This window comes from Micrasema longulum, unplaced genomic scaffold (genome assembly GCF_059751315.1).
Source record: "Micrasema longulum isolate JH-2025_06_02 unplaced genomic scaffold, ASM5975131v1 h1tg000083l, whole genome shotgun sequence".
NCBI classification, from domain to species: domain Eukaryota; kingdom Metazoa; phylum Arthropoda; class Insecta; order Trichoptera; family Brachycentridae; genus Micrasema; species Micrasema longulum.
In genome coordinates this window covers 374,761-399,996 of record NW_028277289.1, presented here as the reverse complement: position 1 = coordinate 399,996, position 25,236 = coordinate 374,761, and the positions used below count along the sequence as shown (strand labels likewise).

The window sequence follows — 25,236 nt, the reverse complement described above, 5'->3', positions numbered from 1 at the left end:
TATAATAAACATTAACAACTATCCTCTTTTAATAAATTAAAGTTTTATATGATTGAATTATTAATTTCATTATTGTTTGTGCGCGGCGGTAGGCGGCTTTAAGTTTACATATATTATACTATAAACTATACTTTTTACAAGAAATCTGTTTTCTTATTTGCATTTAAAACAAGCTAAAATAAAAAAAAAGCTAGTGTTTAGAAGTTTAAAATACAAAATCAAGACACGACACAAAAACTAAACATCATTCCATTCCCGAGTTTAACGTAGGTACTGCTTTGATTACTGAAACTCGATATGCGTTTTAATTTTTGACTCGACTGTTATTTTTATTCTGTGGTTTGTGGTTCCCTTTGACACATGACAGTTGACAAACAGGAATTGGAGTTATTGTGGATGATGTATTTATAATTGTGCTTTGATATAAATGTTTAAAAATGAAAACGAAACCACCGACGTCTAATTCAAGTGGAAATGTTAATTCTACAAGTAGTAGTAATAAATCTCACAGTAGAAAGTCAAGTCACAGCAAAGATAGGGACAAAAAAAGATCTGGACCGTCTGGAGAATCGGGAGCTTCCAGTCAATGTGATACTCCACCATTAAATGAAAAGGTATTCATTAGAATATTAGCAATTTTAATAATTAAATAATCTGATGTCAAAGTTACAGATTAATGCACCAAGGTAATGGCGATGAAGTTTTTTTTTTTTAATTAAAAAGGTTTGAGTCCATAAGGCGCATATTTGGTGTCGTGAATATGGTATTATTGTAGTTCCTTTGTTTTCAGGATAGTTTGTCACATGGAAAATATGCAGGGATTAGTCCAGAATCCGTCCAGTGTATGGCAGAGCAGGTCCTCTCTGAACAACTATCTCCAGATGTTTGTTCAAATCTCGCTGAAGATGTCAGCTACAAGTTGCGCCAACTCATTCACGTAATAAGAAATATATTTTAATACTTAAGTTTTGAACATACAACTCAAAATCTCCAAAAAATATCTTTAGGATTATACTTGAGGGGGTTAAAAGCATAACCGCCACTGTCCATGATGACTGTTTTTGGAAATACCAAAAAAACCAGCAGCAAAAAGACTATTCATTTTATGTTGAATGTTCACTTTGAACTTAAAAGAAATAATAATTTGGCTACGGTTTTGTTGGTCTTGCCAAAAACAGTGATCAGAGGTAAGGTAAATATTGCTTTTGTTTAGGTTAAAAATAATTTTGTGAGCATAGAGGTTTGTTACAATTCAATTTGATTTCATATTTGACTTAAAACAGTTATTTCAATTTTCTGACATACATTTGAATTAAGTAAAACCTTGCATGTTCTCATGTTTTACACTACATTTTTCAAACCTGTATGCGAGAGGTAAACTGCGGCAACTCCAAATATGATGAAATTGAGTTATTACTATGTCGAAACCAAATTTTTCGTAAAAAGTGTCAACTCCTGATTTCTTAGATAATAAAAATATTTTTTTTATTTATTGTAACTCCACACCATATTAGAGGTAAAGGACAGTTAAAAATTATACAGTACTAAAAAAAGTAAGAAAAAAATCTAAATAATTTGTTTTATAGAAAAAAAATACAGCATTACTTATAGATTTTAAAAAAACTGAGTTTTTTTCCTGAAAAAATTACTTTACTGTTGGTTTATCAGAAATCTTAACCAATTTTGTATGACAATAAATCCTTTAAAATTAAAACCTTTTGTTGATGTATAGGCACCCTTTTAGCATTTATTATTTTAAAAACATCAAACTATATTATCCTTACAAAAAACATTTTTATAAATAATAAATAGCTCTTAGTTTTTACTAATAATTCTAAAAGAGTGTTTTTTTTCTATCATGGATAAACATTCCTTTGGATTTACTGTTGTTTTCCTGTGCACATTTGATGTTGTACCATAAAAATATTTCAGAGTAAACAAATGTATCTCCATTTTGAGCATTAAAAAAGTCTAAAAACCAAGAAAAAAAACATTATAGTATTAAGAACACACAAACATTAACATATTTAAAACAACAAATAAACTTTAAAGCCTCTTATTAAAAAAAAATACTATTTGTTAAAGTATAAAAAAAACCACTTATTTATCTCCCCTGAAAAGTTGGGTTTTAAGGGGAAATAAATTTAGCAACTTGTTTTACGATGGTAATTAAGTGACTTGATTTTCAAAAGTAATTTTTAACAAACTGGTGAACTCTAATTACTAAACGTGGTATATTTGTACTCTTAAGGTAAAATATTTTATTACTTTTTGTAAGATATAGAAATACCTAAATATATTATTGAAAATGTTATGTTTTACTTTGCAGAATGTGGCTCTACTCGCAAGAAATACTAAAATACAGAAACTGGATGTGGAAGATGTGAATACTGTATTAAAGTTAATGGACACTGAACCTGTTCTAGGACCATCTATAGCACAATGGGTTCCTGTTGGGGATTCAGAAAACCTTTGCACTACTTCCGTAAGTTTTATATTTCAATTATTTATCATTGAATATTATGGACTCATAAATATCAGGTTTGTAGGATTTTATCAACTTTTTTTTTCTCATGCGCAAAACCTTCTACCGTTCCTATCGTGGTACAAACTCTAAATAAATAATAATAAACACATTGCAGGCAAAATTTCTCTTTGAAGATAGGTCAAAACATCAGACGAAACAAAATCAACACAGACAGGCGCAGTTGGTTAGACGGCCAACTGTGAAACAAGTGTCGCGGGTTCGATTCCCGCCAGTTGCAAGAAAAAAAAACCAAGAAAGATTTTTTCTCTGGGTGTTGTGGTGTATATTTCACTACCTCCTTGCATATCCCCTCTTTCCTACGTGCTGACAAGCCTCTAAATAGAGACTTAGAGGTCTATTCCATAAAAAAAAAAGATTTACCCAATAAACACGTCATCTTTTAAAACAGTCATTTTTCAATTTTGGTGAATGTTGTATGTATTTTATTGTAGGTTTTTTTTTACTGTGTTTTTGTCTGAAAATTTCCTCTCCAGCAATCTATAAATTAATTATATTTATTTTTATTGAAATATCAGAATGATTTTAATTTTTAAAATCAATTTTAGATACAAAAACAAAAAGTTAAGACTCTCATAAATTTTAATAAGCATGTTTCAAACAAATGTTACTAATTATTTCAATTAATATCTGCAATTAATATTCATGTCCAAACATTGCTGTAATTTTTAAAAATCGTATAAAGCTACTTAAAAGCTATATTATGTAAAAAATGACAGCAAAACTACCACACTGTGCTCCCGCTGTGTTTGTCTCAAAATTAAAAAAAAAAAAGACAGATAGATCGCTGATTTGGTATAGCAGTTTTATCAATATTTAATTTCAAAATAATTGGCAAAATTTCACCATAAAAGACTACTCAAAATTAATTTGTTCATATAAAAAAATATTAATAACGAAGTGGATGGTTGAATCAGGACTATTCTCTTTACAGATTATTAAAAATCATATCGAACTTCGTAACTACAGAAATACATACATATGTATATATGCATTAAAAAAAAAATTGATATTTTTTTGTACGAATTGTATCACATAAGGAAATTATGTTTAGGAAAAATCTATTTTTTAGGATCCCGTGGACGATGTGATAAGTGTAGCAACGTTACAGCAATCATTTGTAACGGTTAGTCCTCCCACGTTATCATCTGTATGGATAACCGATAATAAGAACTTATCTAGTAACAACACAGTAAGTTCTACATTGCAGAACTATTACAACAAGATGTCTAAAGGTATAAAATCTTTGATCTATTTAATCTCAGCATGTATAGTTTAAAAGTTATATCAATCTGCTACACATTTGAGCGAAATGGATATACATATTATATTGCCATTTTTAAAGAGTTTTTACTCCTTAATTCTGCTTTGAAAAACTGTAAACTTTCTTCATTATTAAAAAAAAGACAGTTTTTGAAAGTTGTATTTTTAAATGTCGCTTTTATTTTTAGTTCAGTTTAAAAAAATATATTTTGTGATTTCTATTGTTAAATTACTACACTACAAATATTCAACGAAATATGATTGACAATATTGTATTGTTGTTTGGTTGTATTTTAGTGTTCTCAAACAGAATTTTACTGTAAAAAATATCTTATAAGTCGAAAGAAGAGATTTTAATTTAATTCTGATTTGACACCATTTATTTTACGGTTGGTTAGGAGAAATTGCCACTAGGCAATAAGCCCGCCTATGTGCAAATGAAATTGTAAAAAAAGACACATAAATAAATAAATATTTATAAAAGAGAATCTATCTTTTTTTTTCTGTGAAGTTACAATTTGTAACCATTTTCCATCATATTATGGTCATTCAATATAAATAATTTTTTTTTTGTCGAAGAGCTGTATTTTAATAATTAAGATTATTTGAGAATGAAATTTCAGAATATGACTGCAATGGAGTTATTTTTAAATGTATCTTTACATTATGATTTAATTCTTTTTTTTAGCTGTTTTAAGTAACAATAAACATCTTGTCAGAGTTGCTCTAAATGACTTGGGAACAGATACACACATTGGTCCTATAGTGCCCAACTTTATGAACCTGGCAATACTCGTGTTGAGTGAAGAGTCTATACCAGTGCTGGCACCAACTGCACATCAGATATTGCACAACCAAGCCCTTAACATGCTGGAAGCCATGCTTTTAAACCCCTGTTGTGCAGATACCGATGTCACTTTACAGGTAAAAATAATACAATAAATGGGTACTATTTTGTAGTAATATTATATTTATTTTACATTATTTTACCGGGCTTTTAAAATTAATTTTAAACCGTAATGAAACAGATACAGATATATTAAGAAAAGGAATGCAAAGATAAAGGAGAAATGAAATACAATTTTAATAAACAAAAAAAAAAAATTTGAATAAATTAATGCTGTATTACATAAATGTGTAGCCTTGATTTAGCCATCATTAAAAAATACTTGATAACAATCTGTGCCTATTTACAGCTTAATACATTTTTAAACATTGTTTTTATAATATAATTACTTATTACAGTATAACCTAATTTATTGCAACCCAATATTAAATTTTCTTCATAAAATGAATCCATTTTGGGTAGAAATAAAGAAAAAAAAAAGATTACCACCACTGTTTTTGAGTGGCTTATTTTTTAATAAAATATTAACCTGTATTTTTATTCAACATGCTATATATCAAAATTAAATTAATTTAAAAAAATCTAAATAGTAAACAGTCATTTTAACAATAAAATAAATATTTAAAGCACTTTAGAGAACTTTGTGGTTTACTACATGAAATAATTTAACTTTTTTATTATTTCGTGTAAAATCACTAAAAGTAAAGGAATTGATTTTCTGTAAAATAAATACATTTAGTCCATAATCAAATAGTCTGCGAAAGGACAGTTTTCCGTTTTTGCCATTTAATTGAGAAGTTAAGGTCATTGATTCACTTCGCAATACACCCTAATATAATATTTTTTTATTTCAGTTGCAGAGGTTATTTCCTATTTTGGTATCTAATGTTTTGACAGAAAGTACTCTGTCAGAACAAATGTGTCGAATAATGTCAGCTATAACAAAAACCTGGCCTCAGTTATCTCATATAGGTATTGTGGAATAAACAATAATGTGATTAATTTGATATAATTTACTCTAAATATGAAATGGCAAAATGTGTGTTTTAGGTAAAAGTATAGTTTTGGATTACCTTTCCCAAGGAGTGGAAGAGAGGTTATCATCCCAACTTGTAACTTGTCTTGCCGCTCTTGGAAGACAAGCCATGGTGGAGGGACTTCTTCCTCATATTGAAATGATACAGGCCATAGTCAACGGAGATAATACAAAAATATTCTGCCCCGGAATGTATGAAGCTCTGCTGGTAATAATATTTATTGACTTGTCTACATAGTTCTTATTTATCTTTGTTCAATAAAAGTAACATATTTTTTGTAATTTTTTTTGTATGTTTTAGAATGCTGCACATGTTTTTATTAAACCGTACCTGAATAAATTTACTCCTGAAATGGCTAACATTGATGCAATATTGTATGAAATATTAGGGGATGCATTAGTTCCACAGAGAATTCACTGTCTTTGTCCAGGTACTATCTTTAGAATTTTAAATGAAAGGTTTTGGGGTGAATCCGTTTATTTATAATAGCCTGTAACTAAATTTCTTTGATTTACAAGCTAGCCTTTGTATTTGGTGTGAGTTATAAAAAAATACTTAACGTCTCAAAAAGTTAATACTTTTAATAGCCCTGTAGATCCCTAGACTTTTATGTTACCTTCTCTAAAATGTTCTTCATCTCTGTTGTAATATGTTCATAATTAATACTCTTTGTTTAGTAAAGCACTGGACTGTAAATTTAAAGGTCTTGTGTTTATGTTCATAAGTATGGAGCTTTTTAAAAAATATATATCTCTAAGTTTATTTTTTATTTTTGGCATATTTCCAGAAAAAATTGAAGAACCACCACCAGTATTAAAAGAAGAATTAGAAGAAGGACCGTACTCACCTCCTAAAGTTATGAAGAAAAAATCAAAATGTCGAGTGTTGCAGTATTTTCCTATAAAAAAAGAAGAAAGCAGTCTTTTCCGCGAGAGCATTTTTGATATTTCAAATAACCTGCGAAACAATACTTCTCACAATATTTTTTTCAATTTTGCTGGTTGCCGTCCTCTGCAGACCAGAGCACGTAGTCTTGTAAAGGAGGAATCTCCATATCTGCACTCCTTCCCCAATGGAAACAGATACACATTAGATAGAAAATCTAAAGTGGTAGTCGCTAATGGACTACTAACAAGATTTATATATAAATTGCCGACTCAAATAAAATATGCCCCTAGGTTAAAAGATTATGTTTTGTAAATTTGATAAGATAAATAATAAACATTGTAAGTTATGGCTCTGTTTTGTTTTTGAATATATCTATCAATCAGTGTTCCTTCAATAGCAGAGGTCCTCTTAACAATTTTTTGCAATCTTGTTTATGACCTTGTATAGTTATTTTATCATTGTCGTTTATTTATTTTAGAAAAGTGGTTGACGAATGCAATGTATCCGAGAATGAATAAAACGTTGAATTGGAACGGTTTTGAATGATTTTTATTGTCGTATTATATTAAATTTTATTATTATTATTACATAAAAACTGGTGAATAATTTGGTCACTGCAGTGGCACCATAATATGAACAAATAACAACTGACCTTGGACAAGTGAGTGCTGTCTGCTGAGTCTCTAATTTCATAATTACATATATCTTGGAGTACAACAATACAGTATTTAACAAGTGAATAAATTTCTTTAGTATTTTTCACTTAAGGATACATATGTATATATTTTTTAGCATAATTAAAATACAGGTTTTGAATGATCTTCTAAAAATTGTTTATGCGTTCTGAGATGACTCTTGAGATTAGATTTTTCTATGAACGCCTTTTTACAAACTTGGCAAACATGGGGTTTTTCCCCAGTATGGATCATTCTATGTTTTTTCAGAACGCTGGATGTCATAAAGGAACTAGAACATATTTCACACCGATATGGCCTTTCTCCTGTATGCTGTCGCAAGTGATTATTCAAATGGTTGCTGGACTTGTAACTTTTTCCACACTGGTTACATTGGAAAGGTTTTAGTTGCGAATGCCATTTGGTGTGGTTTTCTAGTTCTTTTTGACTTCTGTATTTTTTATTACATTGAGGACATTCAAAGCCTTTTATGCTTGTCACCCTCAACAAGTGCTCGCGGAGAGTTTCGCTGTTTTTGAATGTCTTGCCGCAGTGATTACATACCATTGATTGAACTTTACTATGCATACGGAATTGATGACTCTGAAATTGAGAAAAAATATACATAAATAGAAGATTACAAATAAATAAATAATAAATTGACAGTCACTAATTTCGGCAGAGGTGTTTCCTACCAAAGTATCTTTCTCACATATACAAACTATTATTTACATTTTTGTACATTTATTTTTAGTACTTGATCATGCTTGGTTTCAATACTCACAGTTAATCCCGTATGAAATTTGAATGTTATGCCGCATGTGTGACAAACATATTTTTTAACATCTGAATGACATCTCAAATGAAGAACCAAAGATCTTTTATATGTGAACCTAAAACATGAATATTGTAAATTATATCAGTTTGTTAGCAATGTTTAAGAGATTCCCCAGAAATAAAATATTTTATAACACAAGATGTAAAGAATCTAATAATAATTTTATTATTTTATCTTTATGTCCCAAATAATATGGTACTTTTTAAAATGAAGATACAATACAAATAAGATAATGTCCATTTTATACGGTTGTATTTATTTTTTTAGAAAGGATATTTGCATTTTAATGATTAACCAAAATATTTAAATTTTGGGGCCATTTTCTTTTATTTATAAATAACCAAAATGAGATTGTAAGTATAGCGGGGTTCAAACCTCGGACCTTCTCATCTGAAGTCCGCAATTTTACTCACGGAACCACAACACTTTTCAATGCATGAATAATGAAATTTTGCAACCCAACTGTGTATCATTCTGGGATATTAATTATTTTTAGAAAAATTACATTTAACTTTTTCCAATCCATTAATAAAATTAATATTTGAGGTTAAGTAAAAATACAATAACAAATTATTTGAATTCTCAGGTGATTTTAATAAAGTGAAGATTAGTGATCAGTCTGCTACATGTCAGTCAGAAACAATGAAATATTGCAGTGTAGAACCACCTTTTTAATCAATATTTTATGTCGACCTTTCTAAGAATTGAACTTGGACCTCAAGCATGAAGGCGAACCTTCCTCCGGCCGACTTCCTTTTCAGGATTTTTACCTGAGAGTAAAAATACTTGTCCAGAGTTCTGGTTCTTTTATACACACAGAACTGTATACTTTATCAGCCCGGACACGAAAAGTGATCTAAATAATATAATATTTTTACCGTTTACCACATGTCTTGCATTCATTTGGTTTGGTCCCGGTATGGATAAGTTTATGCATTCTCCAGTTCTTTATGTTCATAAATTCTTTCAGGCATACTTTGCAGATACCGGGGTTTTTCCTAAATGCTGCCGTCTAACATGAAACTCCAGTCCATCAACCTTAGTAAATCTTTTATTGCAAGTCCAGCATTGAATTTTCATGTCACTCGGTAGGTGACAGTACCTTAAAAACGGATGAAATATCCAAGTTTATAACTAAATAATGTTTGTCAAAGGAATGTATACATTATATTGATTTATTTATTTATTACCTGTGGCAAAAGAAGTCTGCCCAATCAAATCCTTTAAAATCACATATTATACAAGTCAAATTATTACTGATCTTATGAGTGTCTATGTGGTGGTTAAGTTCTTCTAGAGATTTGTATTCTTCTGAACACAACCTGAAAAAGATGAAACAAAATTGCATTTAATAATAATTATTAAATCTTTTATTTCTATTTTGTTGTAAAATACTATCAATTTTGGTGCACATGCACTTTTAATAATATTATTTTTTTTAATATAAATTTCTCGATAAAACTCCAAGTTAACAATTTTGGTACGAAATATTGACCAAACTTGTTAGTTTAGTAGACTTGTTGTTTTTTATTAATCAACAAGCGATTTTGCTTAAGTAGGCATCTTCAAGACAAGATTTGAAGATGCCTATGATCTTGGCGATTTTTTCTCAATGTTTATTAAACTATAATCCATAATTATTTTTACTAGGATTTGAAAATAGCTGAAGGGGTTTTGAAATACACGGAGCGTTTTTATTATCCAAAAATAAACAAAATTATGTTATGACTTCTTTTAAAATCATTATTAAAGCTTTGGTACTAATTGGTCAGGACATTTTATGCCATCAATTGATTTAAATACTTTTATGGTATATTGACCAAAGGCTTTAAATTGTACTCAATTTAGCATCTCATAAAGAGCATGGTAAATAAATAAATATTTGAATTAATCTAAGTGTTAAAACAGTGCTATATAAATATTTAATATAAAATCATGCTCCACCATAAATTATATAAAAATAACTCATGTTTTCAAAAGCCAAGCAAGAGGTTTACTTACCACAAAAATGAACGACTGGTTCATGCATATCATTTTTAGGTAAAATATTCAATGTTTTGTTTTTGGAGCAAAACTTTTTATGTTCATTGACGGAGCTTGAGTATGCTGAAATAAAATTTTAATGACATTAAAAATCATAAGACAGTATGCATCAAACACTATTATATTATGTAAAATATATTATATACATAAACTTACGGAAAGTCTTATTGCTCGATTCACTCATTTTGTTGTTTTCCAGAAATCGTTTTTTTCTTGGGCTGATGTTGTATTTGTACAAGTATTCTCAGTTATTTTGGAATTCAAAGAATGTTCAAAAATCGGTGCATCCTCACTTATTTCATTTGACAAAGATGATTCCCAACAATCCATTTCTGAATCATCATTTTCTAATATTTTTTTTAGGGCTGTTTTTTTCTCGACTAATAGTTTTATGAAATTGACAGGGGAAGTACTTTTAAAATTTTCTTTATATACCTAAAATGAATGCCACACAAATATATTGTTTAATCTGAGACCATAATGACATACTATAGAAAATATCAATACATTCTTGGTAAAAATAATAAATCATTTTTGAAAATTGAACAGCTTCTAGAAAATATGTTCATTTCATTTCATATTTCTTACCTTTGATGATGATATATGTGATTTGAAGGAAGCATCTGATTCAAAACATAACATCCGAAAATTGTTAAATGATTTTAATAACTCTGTACAGTCATAACACAGTTTTTGAGGTAACAAATCAGTAGGAGATACCTAAAATAAAAAAAATAGTATTTGTTAATAAGCATGGAAAAAGCGAAATGTAAATTATTAAAATATTTTAATAAGAGGAGACCTACCTCTAATTGTGTACAAGTGGTAAATATTTTAGCTAAACATTGAGTAAACAGTGGATTCATTATACTAGATTTTGAATTCATGCATGCACGACACATGTTTTCAAAATCCATGTTGATTTTTAATAAGTTTTTTACGCTGCCGGAATAGTTCAAAACAAAGAATGATTATAATTCTATGTTCATAAATTTCTTATTTTTGTAAACATTTTTTACAAATTCTGACAGCTGAATTTGACAGGTACGGCGTACCGAAGTGCGTTCATTCTTTCAGAGCATTCGCCGAAAGATCGTTCGATCGTTCTGTCCGTGACACTATTTTAGGTAAGCACAAAATTCAAATTACCTGCATCGCTCTTCTCTTTTAATAGTAAGTAGTAGCCTTCATATTCATCATTTCCTTTCCACACCTAATGGTGCATAGGGCACTGCATTGGTACACCAATCGCAGTATATCTGGATCATTTTTGTTACATGAACGTAAGATGATCAGTCTAACGCCTCAGGTACCAACCCAGGGACTATGAAATATTCTAGAGTGAAAACACCTTTTAAAATAAATATTTCACATCAATCATGTCAGGAATCGAATTCGAGACCTCTCGCATGGTAGGCAAACGCGCTGACCATTACACCACGAGTCCGAGTAGAAGCCTAGTAAGGCATATTTCAGAGTAGTAACCTAATAGAGTCACTCATTTGGAAAAAAATCTTATCTCCGAAGTTACAGATCACACCAATACAACGGGCCGTAGGTACTTAAATTGAGAATTGCCAGCGCTAACCTAAACCACCAGTTACACGTTTATTGTTAAACTAAAAACCAAACTAAAACCATGGCAAAAGTTTGGAATGTTTTTGTTCTGTGCAATAAAGTTTAACCCCGGTAATGTGCTAGTACACATTGCGTCTAAAAGCTATAATATCTTACTAAATATTATAAATATTGGGTTAAGATTTTCAGTATTGCTCCATTATACATTTACGTATCGACTGAAATAATTTGTAATTAAATAATAAGTACTTGTTAGGTACAAAAAAAGAATTTTATCGGAAATCGGGGATAAATTACAAATATCATCAAAAGTATACTCACAGAATACCAATAACACCTGGCGTAACACGTCCACTACATGTCCAGTCACGTAGTTCAGTACAAGCTACTTAGTAGCTCTCAGGAAGTTGGCGCTGGTGCACGTTTCACCCAAGTCGTTAGCGATACCCAACGGTTTTTTCATGTTTACAGCAGTTAGATTTGAAATATTATCATATTTGAATTAAATTATGGTTAATTAAAGCCATTCCCTATAAATATTGCATTTTTCCCATTTTTAAATCTCTTATTTTTTAAATATGTAGTGACTACACAGCACCGTCACGCGCGGGTGTTTTTAGAACAATAAGAGAAAGGTTAAGACTTTCTCTAGAGAATTATTTAAATGAAAGGCATATAATATAAACATATGATATTAATAGTGAATTATCCTTGTTACGATTTTTTAGTACCTCCATATTTTGTTTGCATGTTATATTGTATCATGGTGGGTCTAATGTCTTGTAAGGCACCCGTTGGCACAGCGCGAGTTTAAACTGTGCAACTCGCTTAAAAGCTTAGGTTTTACCCTGTCTGCGTAATATATACATCGTGAAAGCACTAGAATTAATCATATTAATCATAAACGTATAAAATATGTGAGTCAAGGTCTTGTAAACAAAATATTTAATTAAGATAAAATAAAGAGTAAAACATATAATTTTTTGAAATCCCGTAATGATTTACCTATCCGCTATTGTTAATTTTTAGTATTCTTATTTACAAGGTACTGAGTGAAACGTATTTCCCATGTAAAAAAAGGTTTCGGAGTATACTAGTATATATTGAAAACATATTATTCAGTTTAAAATACATAATGTTCATATTATTTCAAACAAAATAGATATATCACAAGAATTGGTACATAAATAAAAGAAAATATTCATTGATCCATGTCCAGGCGCAATAAAAAATAAAGTTCAGTATGTGAAATAGAACCAGAACCCAGGATGAATGCTGTTGAGTCGATGGCTACTCTCAGGTAAAATACGGCGAAAGGAAATCGAGTTGAGTTTAGTCCGCAGTGCGGTTATTGCTATGTGCTATGTACCGGTGCTGATAAGAGAATGATGATGATTATAATAAAATTTTCTCCGTTTTCCTCATTCTATCTTCAGTTAACAAACAATATTTATTTATTGGGTTTAATTGATTATATAATATTATAAATGAATAGGTCCAAAAATCAATACACTTATTTTTTATTAAAATCTTTATTTGGGATAAACATCCATTGATATACATCCAGCATTACATTGATATAATAAAATTTAAACTAGATATTTTCCTTTATATTGAACACATGTATAATTTTATACCGATAAACACAAATAATTAGATAAAATAACACATTTAACTGTTAGGAAAACTTCCAATATATTTATATTAGTATGCTTGAAAAAGGGTCAATTGACATAATAAAACAGCACAAAAATAAAATGCGTATATCTACGCGAGATTACAATTAAATACGAAGTTTTTGGATAAGTCATAGAATGTAGGTATAGGTATTTAATAAATTATTATATGTGTAATGTGTTTATCCATTACAAAGCACAGTGGTTGGCGCAATTAGTTACCTCACATGAAGTTTGGTGAGGAGAAAGGTTTACACAAATTAAGGTTTTCTGTATTATCGTCGCTTTAGTTCGTTTTTGTCAAACAAACCATTTTTAACGAAATTCAGTTAAGTGCACAGGAGTTCTGGGAAAGCCTTTATTTATAAAATTCAAATGAAAAAAAATGTTAATGGGGTTTTTAACGATTTAGTTTCAAGTTGTGGTCATTATTTATGCATATTTTGTAAAAAAAACTTTTAAGCTCTATATCTGCAGATTTGTGTTTTGGTCTGTTGGACAAAAACAAACTGAAGCGACGGTTTGGGTTTTTTAACCCTGAAATAATATTCAAAACATCAGATAGAATTGATTAAGAAAGGCTAAAGATACGTAAATTGCTCAAATAAATAATACTCGAGTTGCAAGTTTTTAGAATTAGTGGGTAACTATACTGATAAAACGAAACTTTTGTCATTATAATTAAAATCTATTCTGAAGCACTGAAAATGAAAGCTTTTTCTTTTTGAAAAAAACACTATGTGCAAACAGGCGTAGTTAAATAAGAAAGTGATAAGTTTATGAAATTTTGTGAACGCTACAAAAAGCGCTTGAATGATGTCATGTAACTTTTAGTACCTGCATAATAGGGTTGGCGAATGAATGGTTGAATATTTGAGTTGGCGTCATATTATTTTGACACATTATCACGCGTCATGCCCACCAAGTTCGTTTCTAACAAGTATTGTGTACAAGTATGTTGCGGTAACGTATTACGTTCCGTTCGTTCCATAGGACACGAAACGTCCCATTTTTAGGTCATTAAAAATATGTAGGTATATGTAAAACTATTGTAAAACCTTTGAAAAAAAATTATCCTACGTCACCCAGAAAAAAATTGTAATACCGTTACTACCATGCATAGAATTAACTACCATGGTAATTTTTTTGCTATTTTAAAAATAATGTTTAATAACGGGAAAAGACCCCACTGTTTTAGATATTTTGATTAATTAAAAAAAAAAACAAAATATTTTATTTCTGCATGAGGGAATTCTGTGCTACGGAAAATTGTTTATAAACAATGTTTTCTTGCACTCGGTAAAAATTAAAGTATTTAATTGTGCGGAGAAGTTTCTCGAAAATGTGTAAAAAGATTACTACTTTGAACTATGCCGCAAGTTTTTTCAAATTAACCAATGATAGAGTGTTGTAATAGATTTCCAATTTACAGGAAGCCAACTCGCCATCAGCATAATTCACCGACGAGAACTTGTGATGGCACACGCGGAGTAATTTCAAAATTACACAACTTTAAAAAATCATAGCGCTTATAATATGACACATAAAGTGTTTTAGTTTTTGCTTAGTTTGATAGTCTTTTAACAAATAAAAAATCAAAAATAACCACTGAATTTCCTCATTGTTTCGTGTATTGTCAACTGCTAAATCGGCTAAAACAATATTTTATTTTGCATTGCTCGCTGCAGATCGTTGTGGTAGCGGCACGCCTACGTTGGCTGCCATTATTGAGCCACACTTCGCGAGAGTTCATGTAACATACTACATCAGTAGAAATATAAGTATATTATACAATATTTACCTAGGCTATAGAGAACATTTGAAACTATGGGTAGGTGTTAGATAGTAGAAAAGCTCGTCAGATTATTGTTAGTAATTTATTCTACAAGGACTTGTAAAGATACATTTTTATCAAATTGTTAGGTCATTTTTTTAATTTACCTACAATAATAAATCGAATATGAAAATTGATTGATTGTGGAATAAGTATAATTGTTTTGATGACGATGTAAAAAGTTATTTTGAAAACACGCATATTCCTCTAAAATCACAAATTATTCCTACTAAAAAAAAACATAATTTAACCGGGCAAGTTACATTTACAACGTAAAAGGTAGGTAGGTACCAGGGGCGTGTGGTGAGGTTTTCAATTAGGAAAGCAGTCACTTGGTATAAGGTACATAGGTACAATATGTACCTACTACCAACACAGCAATTCGAGTTAAGTGCTTTGAAATAAACTAAAAAGTTTGAAATAAACTAAATTTGTTATTAAGCAGTCACAACATACAAAAAAACATGAATTGGTTTGTTAGAACTGCTTCTACAGAGCTTCTAAATATCGCAATTTGCATTCGCGCAGACTTGTGAATTCCGTACGGAACGACCGCCTCATAGGAATTAACAGACTTAAATAGTTCGTTACTCCAGAATTAGACGGAGCGCAGTGAATTTTACTAGAGTTCGCGCATAACTGCGAAGACGAAAGATTGTGTCTGGGCTTGTCGCAATTTTAAGTTATTGATAAATGAACGTCGAATCCATTTGAGATCGCTACGATTAATAACAAACTAGTTAAAACTATTTGTTTTAGCTACTAAAAAGATTAATTTACTTATAGCTGATTTTATTAAATTTAAAAAAATAGGTACCGTAAATGCATACAACTTGAGACAGTTTTCAACTTCAACTAACTATATATTTTTGTTTATTTAATATTACGCTTTCAAATTTAAACACAAATTTGAGCTTATGTTTCAGGTACCTAACAGAAGCATACTACATATGTGGACGTATTAATATCCTTCAATTTCTTTATTATATTTTGTTGTTGTCTCATTTTACCTGCAATTGTTGCAAACATGAGACACAACAAGAAAGTCGTAGTTTCCCATGTAGCATTTTATTGCTTTGACCGTGAGACAATAAAGAAAATATTCAGTTTCCACGAATAATATTGTAAATATGTCATGCACAATAGAGAAATGAAATAAAACAATTTTTCATGCTATAAATTGAAACGCTTACGTCATCAAATACAAAAATCCAATCAAAAGCAAAATAAAACCTCTTTTAAAAATCGTAAAAAAAAAACAAATTTTAAAGTCAAAGTTGAAACTGTGGAATTTGAGACGTGTATAATGCTAGAACAATAAACGGATATTAAAACGCATACTCTTTTTTCACAGTCTGTACTTTTCTGTAATAAAATAACTACTTTAGTCGTACCTAATTATAAAATAATTGAGTTTTCTTTTAATTATTAAACATAATTACCAGTAGGGATTTGAGACTTAATAATTGAGACTTATGCACCTAATTTGAGTCATAGTCTCAATTTACCTAGGAATTTTTAGTTTTACTCTACGGAAAAGTGCCTCACGAGATCGTATTATTAAATCGATTGAGATCATTACAGTTTTTTTAAAATAATAATAGAGTTTTGAGGCATACGTAACTAAGAAATATATTTAAATTAAAAATCAATGTTGATTTCTCAATAAATACTGGTTACATTGTCTAAATTTCCTCTTGACAGCAATTATACGTTCACAAGCAAAAACTTTGGAAGCACCTGCCAGTGCTGCCTGAGTAGCAATGACACCAAATGTAATATTATGTGCCGCGGAAGTTTTGTCTTTTGAGTATCATTCAAGTCTCATGTTGTATGCTTTTACGATACTTATTAGAAGTCCAATTTTAAGGGAAGCATTGGTTCCATCTAATATATGTATGGACCGCGCATGATAGGTATTATGATAAATACAAACGAAACCTTATTTTTACATCTTTTACAATCGGTGTTGAATAATTCCCCATAAATAATAGTAATGTATCTTAAAATCACTGCGTGCGTTCAGGCGGATGAAAAGTTCCGTATGTGTTTTCGACTCAATGTCTACGCTCGATTTAAAACTCTAAAAAAGGAAATTGAGCGGTTTAAGGTCCCGGGTTCGATTCCTTGGATGGATGGCTTGAAATATTAGTTTAAAATGTGGTTTCACACTGAAATATCTCACTGCTCCTAGACTGGCACTCGAAGCGCAATACTGATCCCTCATCTTCCTATAACCGATGATCTAGATACGCCGCATTTAGTTTGACAATGCAGTGCCCTATGCACCATCAGGTGCAAATAGGGGTTTGACGGTGATCTTGAAATGAACATAATAAATAATATTTTACAATGTTTGTGAATAAAGTGGAATATTATAATCCCGTTTTACTTTACAGGGGTGCTGATATGAACCTGTTCGAAGGGGGTAGAGAATAAAAACATTTTGGAATTTATATTTTTTGCATGCGACTACACTTTGCCTCATATATGGTCGCACTGGTGATTAAAAGACAAATTAATGTCGAACTATGAAATGTCAATTATAAAACTGTGAAAAAAATTAATACAGTTTAGTCAATTCAACCTAATTAAATGTTTTGGGTAATGCGTTTGGGTCGCAATAATGTTTTAAATAAAAATAATAATGTTTAGTTTCACGTGTTCGTATTTATTTATTTTCCTTTTAATTATCAGTGTGGCCACATATAAAGTAAAGTCATACGCAAAAAAATAAAAATCCACAAATCAAGCACTCCCTAGCAGGTAGAGAAGATTCAGAATAGCACCCCAGGTAAATTTTTCAGTTAATCAAGTCTCTGAGTTACAATATATTATAATCTTGCAAAATTTTCAAGTCACAAATTAGAAGCATACACATCAAAAGAAATAAAAACATATTTGCAATCTTTCAATACTTAATTTAAAAAATTGTTACAATTCATACAATTTTTCAGAATTTATTATAATCATTAGTCAATGAAAAATCCATTTGATGTACATATTAGAAAAGTTAACTTAGTACATTTTTTTAAATATGAAAATATTTAACTACCGTATTTTTTTTATTTTCATGTAATAATTGCACGTAGTTATGCAGAAAGCAGCCAGTCCACAATTTTGAAAAATAAGATATTGGTGCAGTAAGGTCAATTCTATGTTCTGCTAAAAACAACCAGGCCGTTTTCATACAAAAAACTGTAATAATCACGTTCTGAAAAGAGTTTCGATCACAAAAATGGCATTTCTCAATTTGTAAAAAATACCCACAGCACTAGAAAAATCGTACGGTACTTTAAAAATCATTAAAACTTGTCAAATACGTATTAAGATTCTTGTTTGTAATATTAAAATAAGTAATGTGTTCATGGTTTATCATTTGTCAAAGAGAATGTTCAATATTTTGGAAGAACGTATTAAACTCTCAAGGACGAAAACTATTTTAGAGAGGAGTTAAGGACTCGATTTTCCTTGGTGGGAGGGATTTGAGTGGGAAACTCCTTGATGCTTTTCCGACTCTTTGATGATTTTCCGAATGTGTGAGTTTACTGTTTATCATATTGATGTGCCATATATATGTTTTTTTGCATTATTTTTTGAGTTTCTGATCCTATATTTGTGGTGATACACTCATGTGTCTGTGTCAACTAATTGCTAGTCCCATCTCAACAAAGGACTTTTAGTCTCATAGAGTTGGGACTTGTGTCTCAAAAAATGTGTAATAAACTAATAATATATGTAAATAAATAAAATCAAAAATATTTCAACTGTTGTGAAGAATTTATTATTCACTCTTTTTATGAACGTGTTAATATCTAAGTTTAATTTTTTCATGACTGGCTGCTTTCTGCATATCTACTTTCAATTGAAACATATCCAAGATTTTTTTTATTTTATTCAGATTTGATTTGAAATAAATTGGCATTAAAATATTGACTCTGATGTTGAGCTATACATACCTATATCATATAGCCCTTTACAGGACCTGTGAATAAGAAAAACCGTCACATGATCAGTTAATAGAGGTACACGATGCCTTCAATTATTTCAAAAGCAATATTTTTTTAACAACAAGTAAGCCCATAACAAATTATACCGTAAAATTGGTCATTGAAACAGATTAAGGTTAGGTTTATGGCATCGTATGGTAGTAAAATGAAAAATAAATATCCATAGTAGTATATTGAAAAAAAAATAAAATCACCATTTTCCTCACCAGAAAAAAACTAAAAGAAATAAAATAATGTACATCGTGCTTTCTTTTATGGGTTTTACAAGTTGTATAAATTTAGGCAGTGTCCTTCAAACGTATCACTTTTACATTAATTTAAATAAATATATGTTTACATATAAGAGCATTTATCATAATACTCCGTAATAAATCAATTCAGAGTAATTTAGAAGATTTTTCCTATCAAGTGTTAAATTGACATTGTTTCGATTTTTTTGTTTTGTTAACGCCATACAAATCCGTATATGAATAAAATTCTAATATGTATGATGTATGATACGTGATTTACAAATAAACCTACTTTGTACTACAAACAATAGTAATATGATATGTATATTTTTTAGTAACAGGCTCCCAGCCAACTGGTATAAAGGCGCGTTTAAAATTTTAGGCAAAGGCGCACAAAAATGTGTAGCCCTTTTTAGTACTATTTTAACATTAACATCATTTTTACATATACCATTTTTTTGCACGATGGTTTTATAAAAAATAACAAAAAGCCTTGTTTGAGGAAGAAAAATATTTTCGTATAAACGTAAGAAAGAGTGCTAAAAACAACTGTTTTATTTTGAATATGCCATGTTATTTTTTATTCATAAAATTATATTGATTATGAATAGCTAATAGTGTACGTTATGCGCAATAAGTATCTGACGCAGTATCAAATTACATCAAACATCGGTACATTTTAAAAATTCTACTGCACTTTTGATAAAGTAAAATCATACATCTCAAACACATTAATGCACGCTATTATAAACGACTAGAACATTCATGCACTTACGATATTATGATATGTTTTGGCATAATTTTATATATTTAGATACGCAATTGACATATAATTTAGAAAATGGTGCTCAGAAGAATTGAAATTGAATTTAGCGCCGTTTAAAGCATCGACAATTATCACATTTATGAGCGTTATAAAAATAATGCGTTTGGATCTTTTATAATTAAAATCTTGCATTTATCATTTAAATAAGTGATTACGAACAAGTGTTGTTTTCTGCTACCTAGTCATACAATTATATCCATGTTACAAAGATTTATTATTACAGATTTAAGAATCTAAGCGTAAAGTCGTACAATTTCTCAGAAATGAAAATTAATTTTGTGTTTTTTAGGCGGTATCCCGAACCGATCGTTACTTGAATGGTTAGTCGGTGACAAAGCTTGTACAAACTTTATCCTTTAGTGAGGAGTAAACACAAAGCTTAATTGTCTTTCAAATAACAAAGGGACTCGTTACGATGATAATAATTTTAGTTTTCTTAAAAGAAATAAAATATTCACTATCAAGTTGAAATGACAAGTTAGAACAATGAAGATTTTCAAATGTATAATGTTGTATTTAAGATAGCGTATTATACTTTTAAACATTTGATTATGCTTATTAAACACATACACAATAAGTAATATAACCCTTCATAATTGTATATAATATATGGGAAAATTAACGTTTAACCTTTTCAGCGTTCAAAATTAACGTTCTATTTACACGAATGTCCATAAAATCTATAACAATGATGGATTTGAAAGTATTTAAGTGTTTTTTTATTATTACAATATATTATGTTTCACCTTTGTTAGATATAATATTAACAACTCTAAAATATTAGTTGATACTTGTCACTGTATACTATCAATAAGTAAAAATTAACACAATAATCGGCAAATCTGTCATGAATCATGATTTATATTTTTGTAGATACGCTTCAAAGATAAACTCATCAAATTATGTTGTTAAATTAATGAGTGACTTTGGACGAAAAGGGGTTTAATTGTAAACAGACAAAAAACTGCGATATAGTAATCTCGAATTTAAAAACAAACATTTGAACGTTTGTTAAAAACTTTTTGATAACGTGTAACTTATGATGGAAGAATAAAAAGTAATAAACATCAACACTTGTCATGATATTATATTTAGGATTTCCGTAATTAAGGAGCTCCCGTAAGAGAAAAGCCATAAGAATACCAGCGCCCTCAATCAATTTAAACTTATTTTTGACTGACATGAGTGAGAAATTCGAGTTAGCTAAATCTTTTACAGTTCTTTGATAATACTGATAATTCTAAAGAAATGGAATATTGTGTTGAACAGAAGTGAAGGGCTAAACTTTTATTTGGTAAGCACAGTGTTCATAATATGCACATACCTAGACAAAAGATGAGAAATTATGTTGTCTAGTGGGATGGCGATGGTTTTTGTTAAAAATCAAACATCAATTAATAATTAAATCAAGCTGCTATTCTGAACCACTCTCGCAGCACGAGAAAACAGTTTTTTTTTGTGTATTTTGTATGTAAATACACGAGATAATACGGTCACAAGAGCGTTTGGAATACCAGCCCAGAAAAAGTTGCAAACAATTCGTTTGAATAATTATTGTATTTAATATGCATTAGTTGAAAAATAAGTAGTTCAGTTGTTAAAACGAATAGTTTGTACAACTATCTGAATAAATACATAAAACATTTATAGCTTAGTGGATTTCATAAGTTTTCCCTATCTTAAATATGTATCTTATAAAATAAATGAATATCTACTTAACCTATTTGACAGTCATATAACACGCACATAAATACATGTAAATATTTATGTATGTAAACATAATACTCTCGGAATATTCAGTACTTGAAAATGCCTTTAATCCGACGAAGTCTTTTACAATTTTAAATAACCGAAATAATTTTCCTACGGGACAAGATACCAATTTTAGCAATCGCGAAAAAATCTCTTCGAAGAATTCTGAAAGGGTTTCATGTATATATAGTGATATGTTATTTTGGTACTAATACATTGAAATATCAACTAAACAATGGATTAAAACAGAGGTTCTTATTAATTACGAACAAATATATTTTATAAACATTTAAACATTTTTTTAATAAAATTACTTTACACAGTGGCTTCGCGGCTAAGATTACTATGATTCTGTTTTACCATTTTGAATAATTGTATTGGTAAATTACAGTCAAAGTAACAAGAAGCGTAATAATATTTGGAACAAATGGTTTTCCTGATGGGCTGCTGATAGCTATGTCCGTGGTACTCGGAGTTCCAACTTCGTCAGCAATCACCACATCAACTGAAATATAAACAAACACAAATTATTAAAAATAGTAGTTTTTTTTCGATTTTCTTTTATTCGTAAATAACGTGTTAGAAAATGGGAAACAAGTCGCGGTAGAGTTCTATTTGAATCTCAGACCTTCTGGCTCAGATTCCGCACAGAAAATTCCGGAGTCTACGAAACTACCGACGGGACCACGTTTATGTTTATTTATTTTTTTATTTTATTTTCATTTAGGAAAAACAACAGTTGTTTTATAGAAATAAAAAATAGTGCGTAATTCCAGTTAAAGTTTTTCAAAAATATGAAAAGAGAACATGTTACATCGTAAAGAGAAAAAAAAAATCATGAGCCAAAAAAAAAAGAGCATGAAGGTTAGGGGATTATTATTATTATAGATAAGTGAAATAGCGCCATTTTCGTGATATAATGCCTCAAAGGCGCTTTACAAAGTGATTATATAAAGATATAAATTTAATGTATTATTGATTGATTTGGTGTTTATTTTGTAGAACTCCATTCGTTTTAAAATGCCTTAACAAGGCGAAACAATTGTCACGAAATTTTTGTTTTTATATTTGTAAAAATAAAATGAAGTGTTTAGTAGACTCAAATCAGTGTTTGATTTCTTATATTATAAGTTTAAATACAAATTTAATTTTAAATTTGTTAATTTAAGAAAAACAATATACTTTGTCACCACGTGCTAAATATTTATTCAAATGATTTAGAGAACAAGTGGGTTCAAGTGGGGTAAGTTTTTGATTAGGAAATAGAGGAATACGATGAGGAAATAGAGTGGAGAAGAGGGATTTGTATGATGTAGTTGACCGCTTCAAATTTTGAAATGATAATAACATAAACACAGGGACGAAGGAGCATATGAAGCAAGTGTGGCTGAGCCTCATTAAGAAATCATTGCTATTCACCAGTTCCTAATATGTATTTTAATTCGCATTATATCAACACATTATGAAGATAAAAAACTACCAACCAATATAAACATGCTCAAACATGGTCCGTACTGTGTTATTCACTGTAGGTACCTACTTAACATTTACGCATTTATTTATTTATATTTGGATAATTTATATAGCGCCGTTTTTGTTAAAATCACCTCAAGGGCGCATATTATATTTATCCTTAAAATCTGAGCTTCACTAGAAATTTGGTATCAAAGACGCCACTGCATGAACATAATAAAAGGTACATAAACACACACTGACAAATTTAGTGTTTAATTTTAGAGTGTGTTGTTGACAACACCTTCTGTTGGCAGGTCCTCTATTCCGTGCCATGTTTGGTTACAAATATAAAAAAATAATCACATTACATTCGTTCTTATGCTCGCGGGTAAGAATGAGTTTCTCTTAGTGATTTGTTTATTTTTTATATGCGAAATATGAAGTATAATTTTAGTCATATCAGAATTTCTGCGTAAAAATAATAAAAGACATATGACAAGTAGATAACTTTTGAGACTTTCCGTGTTCCCCCGAGGGAACAAGTAGGCATTCCCAATTAATTAGTGTACGTATTTATTTATAAAAATATTTTAAAAAGAAAAGTAAATCAATAGTTCTTTCTTAGCCTGTGTGGAGAAAGTCGGCTGTCCGATTAATCCGAAATTGGTATAATAACAATTAATATTAATGCTTGTTACACGGCAACTTTACCGAAATGCCTAAAACATTATGTAATATTATATTTGAGGAAATAGACTTTAATTTCGGATGGGTACTTTGGAAAATATTGTGTACACACAGAATCAGTAATAGGTTTAATAAAATATTAGATATTCGGCTTGAAATAAATTAAAACAAGTGAGATAAATACTTAGCGACTGGTTGAACGTGACACCAAAATAAAATTGTTTTGTAAATTATGAGAATGAAAATATTTGCTGCACATATAACATATAATAATGATGCAAAGATATGTATGAAGAGTGGGGGGGGGAGGGAATAATAATTATTACAGAATATAAGCGATTTATTTTTCACCATTTGTGTGAAGTAACATTTTATTTATTTATTTATTAATATACACCGCACTCAGTGCCATTTACCTTATAAAAATACACATTTAAAAGATAACACGTCGATATTAAAGCAAACGAAAAACAAACAAAAAAGTACCTACATTATATGTTCTACATAAATATTATAATACACCAGTTTCAAATAAATAACATGCTTATAGACAATTATAATTGTCCAGAAACCGCGTACGCACGTCAAACTGAAGCCGTCAAAACTACTCTAAATAAATGAGTAGTTTTACGTTTTGGCCATTAGTTACTCTGTAGACGTTGACGAATATTATTTGAGAGCTCAATTATTATACCGTCTATCAGATAATAAAATAAAACAAGGCGGACATTAATTTACGCGTATTGCCAGGGTAGACGAACCCGGATTTATCTTAATAAGCCTTAGTATAATATTGAACGGCCTCGTCGTGTAATGCTCAGCGCGTTTGCCTACCATGTAAGAGATCTCGGGTTCGATTCTTGGCATGGTTGATATGAAATATTTATTCAAAAGGGTATTTTTACACGAAAAATATTTCATAGTCTGGTTCATAACTGGTACCTGAAGCGTGAGACTGAACATCGTACCTACATGTAACAAAAATGATCAAGATATACTGAGATTGGTGTGCCGATGCAGTGCCCTATGCACCATTAGGTACGGAAAGGGAAT

General features: G+C 29.9%; 2 protein-coding genes across 4 annotated transcripts; one reads left to right on the top strand and one right to left on the bottom strand.

The window, feature by feature from the left end:
* Positions 1 to 327: 327 nt before the first annotated feature.
* Positions 328 to 7,118, top strand: LOC148284845 (uncharacterized). Its single transcript, XM_088233863.1, has 9 exons — positions 328 to 614; positions 791 to 937; positions 2,330 to 2,485; positions 3,618 to 3,780; positions 4,497 to 4,732; positions 5,510 to 5,627; positions 5,706 to 5,899; positions 5,993 to 6,122; positions 6,480 to 7,118. The coding sequence occupies exons 1-9, from the start codon at positions 438 to 440 to the stop codon at positions 6,890 to 6,892; spliced, it is 1,734 nt and encodes a 577-aa protein (XP_088089989.1). The 5' UTR covers positions 328 to 437; the 3' UTR covers positions 6,893 to 7,118.
* LOC148284844 (zinc finger protein ehn-3-like) lies at positions 7,108 to 11,227 on the bottom strand. 3 transcript variants are annotated; one of them, XM_088233893.1, is made up of 7 exons: positions 10,942 to 11,227; positions 10,724 to 10,855; positions 10,292 to 10,570; positions 10,092 to 10,198; positions 9,283 to 9,413; positions 8,971 to 9,194; positions 8,039 to 8,147 (listed from the first exon to the last, which is right to left on the bottom strand). In XM_088233893.1, exons 3-6 carry the CDS (start codon positions 10,317 to 10,319, stop codon positions 9,059 to 9,061), a joined length of 402 nt encoding a protein of 133 aa, XP_088090019.1. In that variant the 5' UTR covers positions 10,320 to 10,570; positions 10,724 to 10,855; positions 10,942 to 11,227; the 3' UTR covers positions 8,039 to 8,147; positions 8,971 to 9,058. The 3 variants fall into 3 exon arrangements, with proteins under 3 accessions (XP_088089999.1, XP_088090019.1, XP_088090010.1); XM_088233873.1 differs by lacking the exons at positions 10,092 to 10,198; positions 10,292 to 10,570; positions 10,724 to 10,855; positions 10,942 to 11,227 and adding an exon at positions 7,108 to 7,857; XM_088233884.1 differs by lacking the exons at positions 8,039 to 8,147; positions 8,971 to 9,194; positions 9,283 to 9,413.
* Positions 11,228 to 25,236: the final 14,009 nt, after the last annotated feature.

Coding starts and splice junctions, on each gene's coding strand:
- LOC148284845 (XM_088233863.1), top strand. CDS start 438: ATGAAAACGAAACCACCGACGTCTAATTCAAGTGGAAATGTTAATTCT. Junction 615..790: donor CTCCACCATTAAATGAAAAG/GTATTCATTAGA, acceptor CTTTGTTTTCAG/GATAGTTTGTCACATGGAAA. Junction 4,733..5,509: donor ATACCGATGTCACTTTACAG/GTAAAAATAATA, acceptor TTTTTATTTCAG/TTGCAGAGGTTATTTCCTAT.
- LOC148284844 (XM_088233873.1), bottom strand. CDS start 9,050: ATGAACATAAAGAACTGGAGAATGCATAAACTTATCCATACCGGGACC. Junction 8,148..8,970: donor TGCAAGACATGTGGTAAACG/GTAAAAATATTA, acceptor TTCATGTTTTAG/GTTCACATATAAAAGATCTT. Junction 7,858..8,038: donor AATTTCATACGGGATTAACT/GTGAGTATTGAA, acceptor TCTCAATTTCAG/AGTCATCAATTCCGTATGCA.